Source organism: Podarcis filfolensis, assembly GCF_964270895.1.
Source record: "Podarcis filfolensis genome assembly, chromosome: 4".
NCBI lineage: Eukaryota > Metazoa > Chordata > Lepidosauria > Squamata > Lacertidae > Podarcis > Podarcis filfolensis.
The window spans coordinates 47,235,890-47,251,870 of record NC_139607.1 but is presented as its reverse complement, the minus strand read 5'-3'; the positions used below and the strand labels follow the sequence as shown (position 1 = coordinate 47,251,870).

The window sequence follows — 15,981 nt, the reverse complement described above, 5'->3', positions numbered from 1 at the left end:
GGCACCTCTGTCTTCCACTGCCTCTCGCAGTTTGGTCAAACTCATGCTGGTAGCTTCGAGAAGCTGACCTTGCCTTTTACATTTTCTCAAATTTCACGCAACTGGTGGCGTGGACTGTACTCCACAAAATCTTATGCCATAATAAATTTGCTAGCCTTTAAAGGTGACACTATATATATATATATATATATATATATATATATATAGCAAAGGACTAAAGAGGCTACCATCTGGAAATTAACGTAAGTGTACACTATTTTATTTATGAAGCTAACACTGCTGAGAAAAATATGAGTGTCCTTGGGTAGGGAGGGGTCAAGATTTTTCCTCGTTTTAAATAGTCAAAGTGTGGTTTCAAGGAAATCGATACCTACCTCTTGCACGGTTGCTTAGGAAAGTGTCTGCAAGTGTGAACCTATAGCTGACAGGATGACCTCGGGATGAGCGGCGGCTCCTGCCTGCGCTCCCCTGAAGCAACGAACGACAGAGGCCGGCCGGCTCCGCCGCCTCTAGCCCGGCCCCCTGGAGGCTGGCGCGCAAGGCGGCAGAGTCGGGCATGCCATGGCGCTGGCGGAACTGGCCTCTCGCCTCAACTGCGCCGAATACAAGAACTGGGTGAAGGCCGGGCACAGTCTGCTGCTCTTGCGGGCCGCCCTGCAGCGCTTTGCCGGGGAGCAAGTGCAGGCCTTTCACCGCCAGCTCGTCGCGCGCTCCTCCGCGCGCCTCAGCCCGTCGGGCCTCCGCTGCAGCGGGCGCTGCACCCCTCGAGGCAAGCAGGTGAGGCTCCGCCCTGGGAAGCGGAGGTCGGAGGAGGCTCCTGCCTCGCTTTGCCTGGTCGCCCCTCTCCCGCCAAAAGCGCGCTCGAGAAACAAACACTCGCGCGTCGTTCACCCTTTCCGAAGTGCACGTGACGTGCCCCAGCGGTCCCTTCAGTGCCCCCCGAGGCTTTTGGCAGCCTGAGATTTGGAGGGTGGGGGGGCCGGGGGGGAAACTACTTTTGCTCAGTCAAAGAGGAGGGAACGATTTTAAACAGGAGAAGGGGTTGCGCATCCCTCTTTTCTCGCGCGGAAAGATACGCGCCGCGCTCGTGGCAAGTTTCGGCCAGAACAAAGAACTCCGGATTGTCTCGGATCTCGAGCGCTTTCTGCAAAACTGTTTCTTTCGAACAGTGCCCCCTTCTGCAAGGCGAGAGATTCCCTGCTTTATAATACAGTACTGTGCAGCATACCGCGCGTTTTCCTATCCTTTTAATGTATTATAATTTCATTTCTTTATATATAAGCTCAGGGGCAGCGCAACACGGCCGGTTCTCTCGCTTCTTTATTTTAATGTGGTTGCAGAACTTCCGTTATTTCATTGTGAAATACTGAAATATTTTCTTCTATTATAGTGAAGCAATAGCTGCAGTGATGGCACCTGGCATCCTTGAGAAATTTGAAATGTTCAAGATGGTTGCCAAATTAGTTTTGATGTGAAGGAAGAAATCCCAAGAAATGCCATTAATTCTTAGATTTAAAAAAAAAACATTAGGGATGCTAGTTACAAACATGAAGGATGCTGAGCAATTTTATTTTTAGAGTGCCACTATGATGCACTATGACGCGGGTGGCGCTGTGGATAAAAGCCTAGGACTTGCCGATTGCATGGTTGGCGGTTCGAATCCCCACGGCGGGGTGAGCTCCCGTCTTTCGGTCCCAGCTCCTGCCCACCTAGCAGTTTGAAAGCACCCCTAAGTGCAAGTAGATAAATAGGTCCCGCTTTATAGCGGGAAGGTAAACGGCGTTTCCGTGTGCTGCGCTGGTGCCGGCTCACCAGAGCAGCTTCGTCACGCTGGCCACGTGACCTGGAAGTGTCTCCGGACAGCGCTGGCTCCCGGCCTCTTAAGTGAGATGGGCGCACAACCCTAGAGTCGGACACGACTGGCCCGTACGGGCACGGGTACCTTTACCTTTACCATGCACCTACAATCGTTAATAAAAATGCACAGTTGTTTCACGGTGCCAGTTTCACTTTTGCTTTGCAGCAGAGGGGAGGTGGGCAGAGGGTTGCTTTTCTGTTCCAGATTACATAATCTCTCATTGGATTTTCTCATTTGGGGTTTAAAATGTGTATTTGATGCCATTAGTAGCATGATGGCAGCCAAGCTTCGGAATGGTACATCAAACTAAATTCCACATCCAACTAGACATCCAGGTTTTAGCTTTTGGCGTGCCATATATTTTGGGGCAAGATGTGCACCTTCAGTCGCAATCCTAAACATCATAGTTGATAGGGGAATATTATCTGTAGAACTGCTAATCACAGACCCCAAATGAAATCCTTACAAGGAACAATCTTAGAGGTTTTAAAGGCTTACAATGATCCTGCGTTCAGGCAAGATAAGTGAGAATGATTAGAGAAGTCAGTGTGCAGCAGCTGATACAACATATTGCACTGATCGCATACATAGCAGTGAACTTTGTTCTGCAATCAAGGCTTCAAAGAGAAACAGTTTCACTAATGGAAACAGGCCAGGATTTTCAAAACATCGTAATGAAGAGACCCTGGCCTCTCAGAGTACTTGCACAGAATTATTTGAATCAGAACTTCTTACTTTAACATCTATGGATAGTTAATTTCATGTTTTGAAAAACTGCTGCTGGTGTGCTTTACTTAGCACCAGATTAAGATAATGACCAGGTACCATTATGAAGGTTGCAAAGAAAATTACATAGAAGCCAAAGGTATGGAGTCCTGCCAAGAATGAAGCCCAACTGATGCTTTATAAAGATGTAGTTGAAGACAGCGTGACTCGTTGCTTTGAAATATTTCGGGAAATGATTATGCTTGTCACCAGAAAATGATTATTTCAAAGCACTGCAACAAAAGGGAGTCTCTAATCCTGCCTGTTTTAATTTTTTTTAATGTTGATTCCTACATACCTTCACTGCTCTTACCCTGTAAAGGACGTGTGTGGAGTGCTTGTTTTCCTATATCTTTGAGACTTGAGTGGGAAGAGAATTTTGGGGGCGGGTCTTCCACTAAGAGACACACAAGTCGCCCAGATCTCAAAATATACTTGGTGGGCGGCATTTTCCAATTCTTTTGCGAAGCTGCCAAACTAATTTGGCAGCCATCTCAATGATTTCAAATTGCTCAAGGGTGCCAGGATGTCACCACTCAAATTATTATTTCACAAAATGTTATAGCACAAAAATTATATTTAAAAAATGGGCAGGCAGCACTTCACAGTTAAATAACTGAAGTTCCGAAACTGGACTATATAATCTTATGCTGTGCATCATCATGGCAGTTTGACAATTTGTGTAAAATTAGTCAGTGATGCCAAAATGGCACCATTCGTATTTGAATTATGAAGAAAGCATCAGAAATGCTCTGGATAGATGGAAGTTTGTGGCTTTTTGCTTTGCTGCATGACTAACATGACTGGAAGAATTCAATCTGCACAACTTTTACCATCACAGAATCTCCATGCTGGTGAAGGCTTCCCCTTTTTGAATTTTGGGGAATTTTCTGGCATGGGTTGAAATTGCTGGAACTACATAGGAACAGCCACTTTATGCAAATGCCTTGCCTCATGGAGCTGTCTCTGTGTATGTGGGCTTCATGTACCCACACATGGAGCTGCTTGCAGGCATAACTCAGCCACAATCAGAGCCATAGCTAGATGATTTTGCGCCCCTGGAAGAACTGTCCAGATTGTGTCCCCTAAGGTAAAGGTAAAGGGACCCCTGACCATTAGGTCCAGTCGTGGCCAACTCTGGGGTTCTGGCGCTCATCTCTCTTTATTGGCCAAGGGAGCCGGCGTACAGCTTCCGGGTCATGTGGCCAGAATGACTAAGCCGCTTCTGGCAAAGCAGAGCAGCACACAGAAACGCCGTTTACCTTCCCGCCGGAGTGGTACCTATTTATCTACTTGCACTGGCGTGCTTTCGAACTGCTAGGTTGGCAGGAGCAGGGACCGAGCAACGGGAACTCACCCTGTCACGGGGATTTGAACCACTGACCTTCTGATCGGCAAGTCCTAGGCTCTGTGGTTTAACCCACAGCGCCACCTATGTCCCCTAGCTCTTCTTTCTGTCCCTCCTCCAACCCCAACCCCTTCCACCCTTTCAATTCACCCTCTATTTAAAACCATTTCTTATGAGGCAATACAGTAATCAATATTTATATTTATGGACATATTTTTAGCCGATTTTGGGCACCCCTCATCGCCTATGCCCCTGGCGGGGGCCCACCTCAACACACCCTAGCTACAGTCCTGGCCACAATAACAGCAGCAGAGAGTGCAGCCCAACTTCTGTGATGCTTCAGATATCTTGCCTCACAGGAAAAAAGTTACGGGATATAAAATGATTCATTGACCACTCTTGTGGTACTTTTTGGAACAGCTTGTGATACTTAGGCCTGACTCTGCAGTACGGGACTATACTGAACAAAACTTTTATTGACAACAAGGCTGACAATCCCAGGTTCTCATCGTGTCTCAGTCTTGAGTAAAATTCACGGAATTGCTTCCTTGTGGGCTGGGAAGAAGTGGAATTGCCCAGAGGTCGATTTGGGTTTTGAAAATGAAGGATTCAGTGAGAATGTGTGATGTTCTGGGAAGCTGGGAAGCTTGCCTCTGCCACCTCTTCCCACACAGCCTCAAGGACACATGAAATATCAAACATTCCACACATCGCTCTGATTACAAACAGTACTCTCCATGCTCAAGGAAAGAGCAGTGGGCCTAGATAGGAATAGATTGATTTTTAAAAAACAAACAAACGGGCAGGGTTAATGGCTCCATTTTGTTGCTGTGCTCTGAAACAATAATTTATCTCCCTACTTTCCCCAAATTGCAATATGTTCCCTGGATGAGCGTTCAGTGCATGGCGGTATTCTTAAGTGTTTGTGAGAAAGAGCTGCCCCTTGCTCTTCTCAGCCGCAATGCTATGTAACCAGCAGAATTTCAAGGAACCTTTCACTCTGCATTCAGAGTATGTGATTTGCCAGAGAGACAGAAAAGAGAGATAATAGTTAGAAGAAAGAAGGGGTGGTGGAAGATACATGTTTTTGGCCAGACATTGAAAAGGAAACCTTAAGAACACTGTGGTACGTGTTTTCAGTTCTGACCCTCTACGGGTACTTTGGCATTATAATGCTGGGCTTCATCTCATATCTGTCAGAAATTCAATAGGTGCAACTTTCTGTGATGCTTTATCTCCATGATCAAAGGAAGCTGTACCTGTTAAATTTCTGCATGCCTCAGCCTTTAAAGAGACAGGAGCCAGCACACACACCTCCCCCAATATTTTTAGCCCAATGTATTTTAATTTTATTTATTTAATAGATTTAAGCTTCCTTTCAGGGTATTTTCCCTTACAAGACAGTTCATAACATGGCAAATAATAGTATACAGTGGTACCTCGGGTTAAGTACTTAATTCGTTCCGAAGGTCCGTTCTTAACCTGAAACTGTTCTTAACCTGAAGCACCACTTTAGCTAATGGGGCCTCCCACTGCCGCCGTGCTGCCGGAGCACGATTTCTGTTCTAATCCTGAAGCAAAGTTTTTAACCCGAGGCACTATTTCTGGGTTAGCGGAGTCTGTAACCTGAAGCGTATGTAACCCGAGGTACCACTCTACTTAGATTCCACCTTATTAAAATAACCTGCTTTCTACTTGTTTTGATAGAGAGGACATTATATTTGCAACAGAATGGAATCTTAAGTTATGCTCTGATTTCCTTTAAGAAGTATAGCTGGTGATGCCATTCTACCCAACCCATCTCCACATGTTAAGTTTATGCTTGACATGTGGCATTTAAAAACACATGAATCCTGCTTGCAAAGAGCACTCTGAATTCTGCTGTGGTGGCTGTGGCATTTTTTGTGCAGCTTCTTTTGCATTTTGAAAGGATAAAGCTCACAATCGTTTCAAAGCATTCAAAGCAAACTTTCTATTTGCATTTCTCCCCCTCCCTTAATTCCAGAGTATTTGCGGCTTTTCTTAGCATGCACATGCAGGAATCTCTCAAAGGGTCTTAGAAACCGGAAGCCCACTAGAGAGACACTACGACTATGTAAACCCGTATAACCTCAGCATCTCTGCCTCTTTCCTGCCAACAGTAAGCAGTCCCATCCCTAACTCCTTTTAATCCCTTTTTATTTACTGAATTGTAATTTGTTGACTTTGGGGACTGGACATTGTTTGATTTCTTGGACAATCCAAATTGAGTCCCACCCCCTTGGATAAAAAAATTGAAACCAATGATTTAAATGACAGTACTTGTATTGGTGTTCATTTTGCTTTGTAGTTTCAGCCTGTGTGCTCCTTGTGTAAAGAATGGAAAAAAGAGATTTTGAATCATCACACGCACAAGAATGGGGAAGTCCACTGGGGAAACTGCAGGCCTTGGCTCTGGCCATCTAATGCATGGGAGTTGGCAAAGGTAATGCCTGGAAGTTCTGTTATGTAAACAGAGGCATAGGAAGGTCAGGTGGTACCCGGTGCAGAAAATTTCTTGTCACCCCCCCCATTGATTTTTTTTTTTTGCCTGCAAAAATGGTTTTACGTTATTTCATATTTTCTTACAAAGGAATAATAATAAATAACAATAATAAACTTTTATTTATATCCTGTCCTCCCTGGCTGAAGTCAGGCTCAGGGCGGCTAACATCAGATATATAACATTGGTATAAAATTAAACAATAATTAAATTACCTCATAAAAACATGTCAGAATCAAATTAAAGTCTAATTAGATGGCTTTCCGCAGGGTTAGGGTTAGGAACAGTAAGTGCTCCACTGAATTGAAATTTCAGCCTTCACAACATAGGAAAACGGCCAAGTAAACAGCTATTTTTGTGGAGGAGGGTCAAGATATTAACTGCTATGCATGAAATTTCATATATAGCTACATAATCCCTAGTGTAGTAAGATAAGACCTTTGGAGCAGGAATTTTTCTAAAAGGTTTTTTTATGAACCTCCCTAGTAGGGCAGTAATTGTTCCTTGATAATTTGTCACCCCCCTCTACGATGGAACCTGGGGTGACCCACCCACCCCCTACACCCCTGTATGTAAAATGGATGTTCTGCTCCAGCTTTTGCAGCATGCATCAGGGTAGGATATAAATCGGGGATAGAGAAGCTGTGGCACTTCAGGTATTGTTGGACTACAAGTTCCCATAGGCTGCAGACAGCGTGGCAAGTGGTCAGGGTGATGGGAGTTGTCCAGCAATATCTGCAAGGCCCTGTGTATGATATGGCTAGTTTTGAAACTGTTTCAGGAGCAAGAAGAAGCTCGTGCTGCTCTGAATTCTAGGCAACCAATTGCTACCCTCTTTTGTTACTGCCACCTTTTGTCTTCTATGAGTTTATTCAGGTTTCTATTCCTTCTTTATTTCTGGATTTGAACAGTCTGAGAATTTGCCAAAGCAGCATTTGTAAGTTTGTATTCAGTTAGTAAGACCAAACAAACTCATAGTAGCATTTTACCATATAGAAGTTGCATCTCTCTTTCTCAAAAGAAGTTATGTGATTGTGACAACTGCACAGCAGGCAGATATTCAACACATGAAGCTGTGGACTGTGGTTGGCAAACAAATCTGTTGAATTTTGTGTCCGTATTAGAGTTGCTGGGCCCTGTTAGATAGTGCCTCCATTTCCTCCTACTCTCCCAAGGAAAGACAGAAAGACCATGAAAACTGATGTGTGGTGATCATACATGTATCTGTTTCACTGTGGCTTCCCACAGTGTAGATGTGTGCTCTGGGAAACTGTGCCTCATTGCGGTTTCCAAGATGTAGACATGCTGTGAAATAGACACCAGTACAATCAACATGTGATGAAAAGCATGTTGATGAGCTTTACAAGGCAATACATCTCACCCTAAAAGTCTCATCTACAAGTTTGGTGCTTCCTTATGGAAAGTGGAACTTGTTTTGGATTCAAGAGGGAGTGGCAGCCTAAGGCTGACCAACAGTAGCTGATCAGAAAAGTTCTAAATTGTGTCCTCCTGTATAGTGTGGAACAGTACGGAATGACTATGCAGGACTCCAGCGAGAGTATCCAATGGGATTGTAAAGAGAAAAAGGACAGCAACAAGATGCTAATTAAACCACTGTTTTAGTGTTTGACAAAGCTACAATTAAATAAACATGAGTTCTGATATAACTATCAGTTAGAGATAGTGTGTTACTAATAGCTTCTGAATCAGACATTAACTGCATGCGTTCTCCTTTGCTGTGTAGGCTTACATGCCTCGTGGGAAAGCAGACATTTGTGGTCCAGACAAATGTGATGCATCTGCACTCTTAAACCTTTTCAACTTCTGCGATCACTTCAGTAACATCGATCAGAAGAAAGTCAGAGAGGTAATCCAACTACTGCTATTGACATCTTTTCTTAGCAGGGTTCCACAAACACCCTCACCAGGTTGCAATCAGTGACTGCCTCTTCCATTTGGGCAAGCATCCTGTCCTGTCTACAGAGACCTCTATCCGCCTCACAGAGCTACAGTTCCCAGAGTTGTATAACAATAAATCCCAGAGAGCCAGTGTGGTATAGTGGTTAAGAGCGGTAGACTCGTAATCTGGTGAACTGGGTTCACGTCTCCACTCCTCCACATGCAGCTGCTGGGTTACCTTGAGCTAGTCACACTTCTCTGAAGTCTCTCAGCCCCACTCACCTCACAGAGTGTTTGTTGTGGGGGAGGAAGGGAAAGGAGAATGTTAGCCGCTTTGAGACTCCTTCGGGTAGTGATAAAGTGGGATATCAAATCCAAACTCTTCTTCTTCTTCTCTTCCCAAGAAATCTGGAAACTGTAGCTGTGTGAGGGGAGTAGGGGCCTCCTAACAGCTCTCAGCCCCCTTAACGAACTACGGTTCCTAAGATTATTTGAGGGAAGCCATAACTGTTTAAAGTGTTATGAGACTGCTTTAAACATATAGTGCAGATGGAGCTTAAATTGTGCATGCCTACAAGTATAAAATGCAATATAATAAAGTGCTTAAGGCTGGTTATCATATAGCAGCCTCTGAAGAGGAGACAGTCGAGGAACATAACATTGGCAAGGTGTTCGCCACATGGGGTATTTCCATTCTAGTAACAACAATATGTGGCTCTGATGTGAAAACAGATAACTCAGTCAGCAACCCCTAATGCAGGGCTGTAACTTGAGGGTTGGTTTTTGCTTACCATTGCCCTACACTGAGTTTTCAGTCTACTGGCTTTGCTTCATGTTTTTATCTCTAGGTGATTAAGTGCCGCAATGAACTAATGCATTCTTCAGATATGAAAGTCTCTTCTTCCTGGCTGAAAGAATTTGGGAATCATGTTCAGAACTTGCTAACTGAATTTCAACACATTCCAGAGGCCCAGACGGCTCGTACAAGGATAGAAAAGGTAATAGTTGCCATTCTTTCAACTTGTAGGCTGGCTGCTATTCACCATTTTATTTTTTTTTAGCTAGGCACAGTATTGAATATAGAAATGCAACAGTCTGTATCCAGATGGTTTGCACTCTAAATCAAAGCTTTTGTGCTTGATCAAGGATATCTGAGGCTGTTTCATAATTTGTTGATTCAAGGTTTTTGGGCACATTGATACAATTTAGTTTTACTCTTGAGATTACCATATCAACAAAACAATAGTACAGCATTTTATCTGCATGTTATATAGATGGAAAGGTAAAACTTCTGCAAGGCAGATAGCCTTGCATGGAGGCAACAGGCATTATGCTATGTGGCATTTAAAAAATAATAATAACTGGTTAAATAATGTACCTATGTGGGAGAACACAAAAGCCAGGATACAAAATCTATTTTGGGCCCACTACTGGAATAAAAAAAAACTTTGTTCAGCAGACTTTTATGCTGTATCACATAATCTGCTTCTGAAACTTCCCATAGTTTCAAAACAGTTCATTTGTTTTAGAAAAGAATTTAAGTAAAAAGAGATTATTTAAAAATAGAATTAGTAAATGGCAGGGACATTGCTGCAGAGGAATAGCTAAACCACCATTTTTAAAATTCTTTTAAAGAAGTTCATTACTATGCATACCTATCTGGAAATAAGTCCCATTGAAGTTTACTTCTGAGTAGACATGCATATGATTCCACTCGGAATTGTTTAAATGTGTTCTTTTGCAGTGAAGGTATAATAATAATAATAATAATAATAATAATAATAATAATAATAAATTTTATTTATATCCCGCCCTCCCCAGCCGAAGGGCGCTAACAACAATCAAAATAATCCAGCATTCTAAAAACGTTCATTATAAAATTAATTAAAATCAAATTGATGGCAACCATTAAGCAAAATTCTGTGCAGATTGCCAGAGGAGGGGGTCAGGCTGCGCCCTGACCAAAGGCCTGGTGGAACAGCTCTATCTTGCAGGCCCTGCGGAAAGATGTCAGGTCCCACAGGGCCCTAGTCTCTTGTGACAGAGCGTTCCACCAGATTGGAGCCGCGGCCGAGAAAGCCCTGGCTCTAGTTGAGACCAGCCTAACCTCTCTGTGGCCTGGGATCTTCAGGATGTTCTTATTTGCAGACTGTAAATTTCTCTGTGGGACATACCAGGAGAGGCGGTCCCGTAGGTACGAGGGTCCTAGGCCATATAGGGTTTAAAGGTTAAAACCAGCACCTTAAACCTGATCCTGTACTCCACCGGGAGCCAGTGCAGCTGGTATAGTACCGGATGAATATGATCTCGCAGCGAAGACCCCATAAGGAGTCTTGCTGCGGCATTCTGTACCCGCTGGAGTTTCTGGGTCAGTCTCAAGGGCAGCCCCACGTAGAGCGAGTTACAATAATCCAATCTGGAGGTATAGCCTCCAAATAATGTTTTTAAATCCACAGAATGCCAGTAAGTTTCACAAACTACAGTGGTACCTCAGTTTTCGAACGTAATCCATTCCGAAAGACCATTCGAGTTCTGAAGTGTTAGAAAGCCTAAAACTCAACAGCCGACAGCTAGGCCTCAGGATCTTGCACTCAGCGGAAGCATGTTTGAAAACCAAAGCATTTACTTCCAGGTTTATGGTGTTCGAAAACTGAAATGTTTATCAACAGAGATGTTCAAAAACCGAGGTGCCACTGTACTTGGCATACCTCAGTATTGTCGAATACTGTTGCTCATCTCTAATGTCACAAACAACATTGACTGGATCCAAAGAAATGTGTAACTAGTTCCATCTGTATTTCTCAAACAGCATCTTGTGCTTTTGGGGTCATTGAAGCCCTTAAGTGTATTATTTTGTCAAGAAACCCATAGCTTTTCATGTTCATTTTGTTTTTACTAAAACCCAATAGCTTCTGTCATCTGATTGGGCTGTGCATGTACCAGGGGGAGATCAGCTTGATGGATTGGAGGGTGAAATGAATCGAAGCCAGATCAGTGAAATAGAAGCAGAACTGATAAAAGAGAGACTTCATGAAATCAGTCTTCTCATGGAAGAACAAGGAATGATGTCAGAAGAGGTAACCTAATTTGAAAACATAAAAGCAGGCTTGCACTCATGCTTAAGAGTTTGATGCTAATAGGTCCATCTGTGTAATAAGAGGGGTGCATTTAGAGGGTTCCTCAGAATTTATTGGAATAAACCTTTTCAGATGAATAGATTATTGCTTGCCTAAGGAAAGCTTGTTCCATGCAGTTGAGCTCCCAGCACCTCCATTGTATTTGCACCCTAATAGAAAACACTGCTTCGCTTTAAAATTCAACTGGAATACATTTGCCAGGGTGCTTAAAACCTACCCCTAGGGCATGGACTGATAACACACAAATATAGACATCTTGCCTCACACTAAGTGGCTTTGGGTCAAGTCAGTGCCTAGATGCCACGAGGGATCCACATATAAGCTGGCTTGAGTGCTTTGATGGAGGAGAGGTCCTATAGAAATTACTACTCAGTGTTGAAATTTAGAATAGTGGTCTCTTTTTTTTTCTGTGAAGCTTCTTTCCTTCAGTTTTAGCAGATGTGTCTCTGCTCCGAGAAAGAAGCTACCTGCTCAGCCACCTTAGATCTATGTTACCTCTGGGACAGAAATAGAATCATAGTACTGGAAGGGACCTGAGGGTTCTCTAGTCCTACTCACTGCAATGCCGGACTCCTGCTCACAGCTGTCCCTGGGTGGGCTTGAACCACCATCCTTTTGGTTGATAACCAGATGAACTGACCCATTGCGCCACCTGTAACGGAAATGGGATAAGTCCTTTCACTGAGTAGCCCAGTTGTGCACAGAGGCTCCCAAGGAAGCTGTAACTGTACCCTCTGCCCCGCCCCCCCAGACAGAAGTGATTTCTTAGGGGTCCAGGGCAGGTATTTTGAAGGGCAGACAGAAAGAGCACCCAGCCTACAAGGCTCTTCCCTGAGCCCAAGGTAACCTGCTTTTTTTCTCTCAGGCCCCTGATGTAGCTTGTCACAAAAATGGTTCAGAGAGGAGAAGTCCTTTTGACTCTGGCAGAAATGTACCCAAGACGTCAACAGCCAAATTTTACGAAGTTTATTAAGAATCAAAAAGAAAGGTAGAGGAGAAATGAAAGAGGCAGATAGTTTCTTCAAGAAAATAACAAGAAGCAGCTTTTAGATCAAGTCTGTCCATCCTGTTATAGCTACTTACAGTGAGGTGAGCCATCCAGGTGTAGAACAGCAGCTTTTCCTCTACTCCTGAATGTAACTCCTCCATATGCAGATTATGGAAGACTGAGGAAACTTAGCAAACTCAAAGGGACAGAATGAGGAGAGCAGGTGGAGCTTCCATTTTATAGTTCCTTGTGTCTGCTTAGTTGTAGGTGATCAATGATGGAGAAACACGTATCTGTTAAAAACCATCCTCCCCTAGTATTTCAGTGAAAAAAGGAATTACTCATCTGTTTGCAATACAAACAATTCCAGCTTGTGCAAGAACGTAGCGACCTGAAAGTTGACATTTGGCGTCTCTTTATTTTGTGTTCAATGAATGTAAATTATACTTATAGCACGTATGTGCCCATCAACTAGGTTTTGAGGCCTTGTGGTAAAGGTCACAAGTACTTTATGAGTCTGTGAAGGCTTTGAATCTTGCACTGATCACAGAGTTTACATTACGTAACTCCCTCCAAATGCCAACAGAGAGTTACTTAAGACGCATGATCTTGCCATTCATGAGAGAACAACCTGCTCCCCGTGATCTTGCTGGTTGAAGTGGCCTCATGTTCCCTCAACAACTATCAGTTGGTTACTTCAGAATTACCTTGCCCCCTCCCCCTGAGGTAAAGGCAGAGGAGCCTGTTGCCAGAAAAAAAGAGCAGGCAGCAGCATATAGTTAAACCTGCAACATGCTTGGGAGGCAGCTACTGAAAAGCTTTTGAAGCCCACTTCAAAATATATGTATTTGAAGTGTATCTGTCATGTATTGCCTTGGGAATTTTGTGTGCGTGTGTCTGTGGAAACATAATTAATAAATGCAACAGAATGTTTAGGGAATTAAATGCTGAATATAAGGAAATTCCATCCCCCTCTTAGTTTGTGAACTGCTTAAATCCATTTGCATAGTAATTAAATAAATGGAATCAAGTAAGTTATTCATGTATTCACTGGATATATATTTTTTTAACAGCGAGAACCGGAGACCACTCAGTGTCTGAACTAATGAACTCTTCTAGTATTGCGAGAGACATTGCAGTGTTCTTTTTTCCCTTCTTTGTATTGTGTTGGTTGATAGTGATGAATATAGGATGGAATAGTCTTATAGCTGAATGGGTTTCTTGTCCTGCCCTTTACCTGCCACTTTAGTACAGTCAGCAAAGGGCTTGCTGCCCACAATTGTGGCACAATTAATTTTTGTCCGATGCTGCATTTTCCTGTGCTTCACTGATATGCCTAACATCGCTCACTTCATTCATTGCTCTGCTGTCAGGTAACTCGTGGCTTTTTTTCCATATTAGCTTCCTGGTTTCAGCTTTAAAGATATACTTCTAGCTTCAGATGAAGTGGCAAGTTCTGCAGGTAAAATAGTAAAAAGGCTTTTTTTAGAATGGAAACATTTGTCTACTGCTTTATAGAAACCTTTTTAAATTAGGAATTGCAGGTCTTGCAAGAAGCATTGGAAAGAGAGAGAAGCAACAGACAGACCAGAGAACAGGGTTGGTGTAGCAATTTGTATGTATTGGGTTGGCGGTGATAAGCTGAAACTCAGATCCCTCTTCTGCTATGAAACTCTCTAGGCAGTATCAAACACTTACTTGCCTGAGATGCTTTTGGTGAGGTGGTAATAAGAACAAAATAAGATCCTGGCAAAGGCCCATCTAGTCCATCATCCTGTTCTCATTTCACATTTTTTACTCACAAGGTATTTCTCCGCTTCTTAGGATTTAAACAGAATACAAATTGTAAAGGATTTCTTAAATGGCAACCATGATCTTCAAAAAAGTTTGCAGGCTGAAATGCAGAACCTAGAAGACCTCGTGCAAAAATTGTATGGCCAAAAACAATCCATGAAAGAAACCCAGGAAGTGAACAATGAGGAGACAGATGAAGGCAAGTGCATATGTTTAAAATGAAATTTGTGTTTTATCGCTCTAACAAGTCGCATAGCAAAACTCACTGACACATTGTAAGGTGTTAGGAAAGAATACCACCTTAGGAAGGAATACCGCCTTACAGAAATCAGAATATGCAGCTTTGAGATTGCTTTTATTTGGATTGCCGTGAGGCAGACCTTCGGTAAATAAGGGCAGGTGCTATTCTTAAATATGCAAGATGTGTAATGTTGTCTGTGCTTTCGTTTAATTTTTAGATTGTCATTTAGAAAAAAGGAAGCGTACGATATGAAGAATGTGACTCTACTGTGAAGATGTCATGCATTACCAAATAGGAAACTTGCATAATTCCACAGGAATGCTCATTTAAAGAGCGATCCTTTTTTCAAGTTATATTGGAATTTGGAGAATAAACCTGAAGGGTCAACAGTCATTTCCTTAAAAATTCCAGTTTCCTTTGAACTGTATTATGGTTTGCTTTCAGAGGTTTAGTATTTTGCTGTCTACCCAGGACAGTTTGATTTGTTTCACCCTTGTGCAAATGTTTTGACCATACTACTTCCTCTTGACAAATGGAACTATCAATTTTGTAATCTCTCTATTTTACATTGCACCAAATGCAATCTTAATGTGCGTAGCTCCATTAGGACATGACCCCTCCTCACTCTTTTGTTTAACACAGCCTTTTTCTCATGAAACTAAATAGTGGCTGCATTCACATGACAGTTCTTTTCCATCTCCATGATGTTTCCCTGTTAAATTCTACATTAATGCAAGTCCAAGACTCAAAATTTAAATTCTTCCAAGTTCACCATGAGCAAAATCATGTGAGGATTCTTTGTATTCATTAAATAAGTTATTATAGTCCAGCAACAATGATCATTTACTACTGTGTCTTAATGTGCTCTTTCCTAAGTGTGAAGTGGGGGGGATTAATACACGGAGCTCCAACTTAGGGAGTAGTTGCAGCAAGCCTGACAATTAGTAAAGGTAAAGGTACCCCTGCCCGTACGGGCCAGTCTTGCCAGACTCTAGGGTTGTGCGCTCATCTCACTCTAAAGGCCGGGAGCCAGCGCTGTCCGCAGACACTTGCGGGTCACGTGGCCAGCGTGACAAGCTGCATCTGGCGAGCCAGCGCACCACACGGAACGCCATTTACCTTCCCGCTGGTAAGCAGTCCCTATTTATCTACTTGCACCCGGGGGTGCTTTCGAACTGCTAGGTTGGCAGGCGCTGGGACCAAACGACGGGAGCTCACCCCGCCGCGGGGATTCAAACCGCCGACCATACGATCGGCAAGTCCTAGGCGCTGAGGTTTTACCCACAGCGCCACCCGCGTCCCCGAAGCCTGACAATTAATGTTTGTCAAATACTCTAAACCTGAAAGAAATTACTTGTAAGATAGGAAAAAATCCAGTAAAGGGGCCCTTTTCACAGCAACTGAACCTGGTAAACTCGAAAGAATTTAAA

The 15,981-nt window shown here is 43.2% G+C and overlaps 1 protein-coding gene across 2 annotated transcripts; it reads left to right on the top strand.

The window, feature by feature from the left end:
* Window positions 1-360: 360 nt before the first annotated feature.
* LOC310762080 (uncharacterized protein CXorf38) lies at window positions 361-14,956 on the top strand. Of its 2 annotated transcripts, XM_083612587.1 has the most exons (7): window positions 361-777; window positions 6,301-6,435; window positions 8,237-8,359; window positions 9,240-9,389; window positions 11,301-11,468; window positions 14,341-14,509; window positions 14,769-14,956. In XM_083612587.1, exons 1-7 carry the CDS (start codon window positions 562-564, stop codon window positions 14,801-14,803), a joined length of 996 nt encoding a protein of 331 aa, XP_083468713.1. In that variant the 5' UTR covers window positions 361-561; the 3' UTR covers window positions 14,804-14,956. The 2 variants fall into 2 exon arrangements, with proteins under 2 accessions (XP_083468713.1, XP_083468714.1); XM_083612588.1 differs by lacking the exon at window positions 6,301-6,435 and having other exon boundaries at window positions 404-777.
* Window positions 14,957-15,981: the final 1,025 nt, after the last annotated feature.

Excerpts from the sequence above, each read along its gene's own strand:
- LOC310762080 (XM_083612587.1), top strand. The coding sequence starts at position 562 with ATGGCGCTGGCGGAACTGGCCTCTCGCCTCAACTGCGCCGAATACAAG. Across the intron at positions 9,390-11,300 it reads CTCGTACAAGGATAGAAAAG|CTTCTGTCATCTGATTGGGC; the intron begins GTAATAGTTGCC and ends AAAACCCAATAG. Across the intron at positions 11,469-14,340 it reads AAGGAATGATGTCAGAAGAG|GATTTAAACAGAATACAAAT; the intron begins GTAACCTAATTT and ends TCCGCTTCTTAG.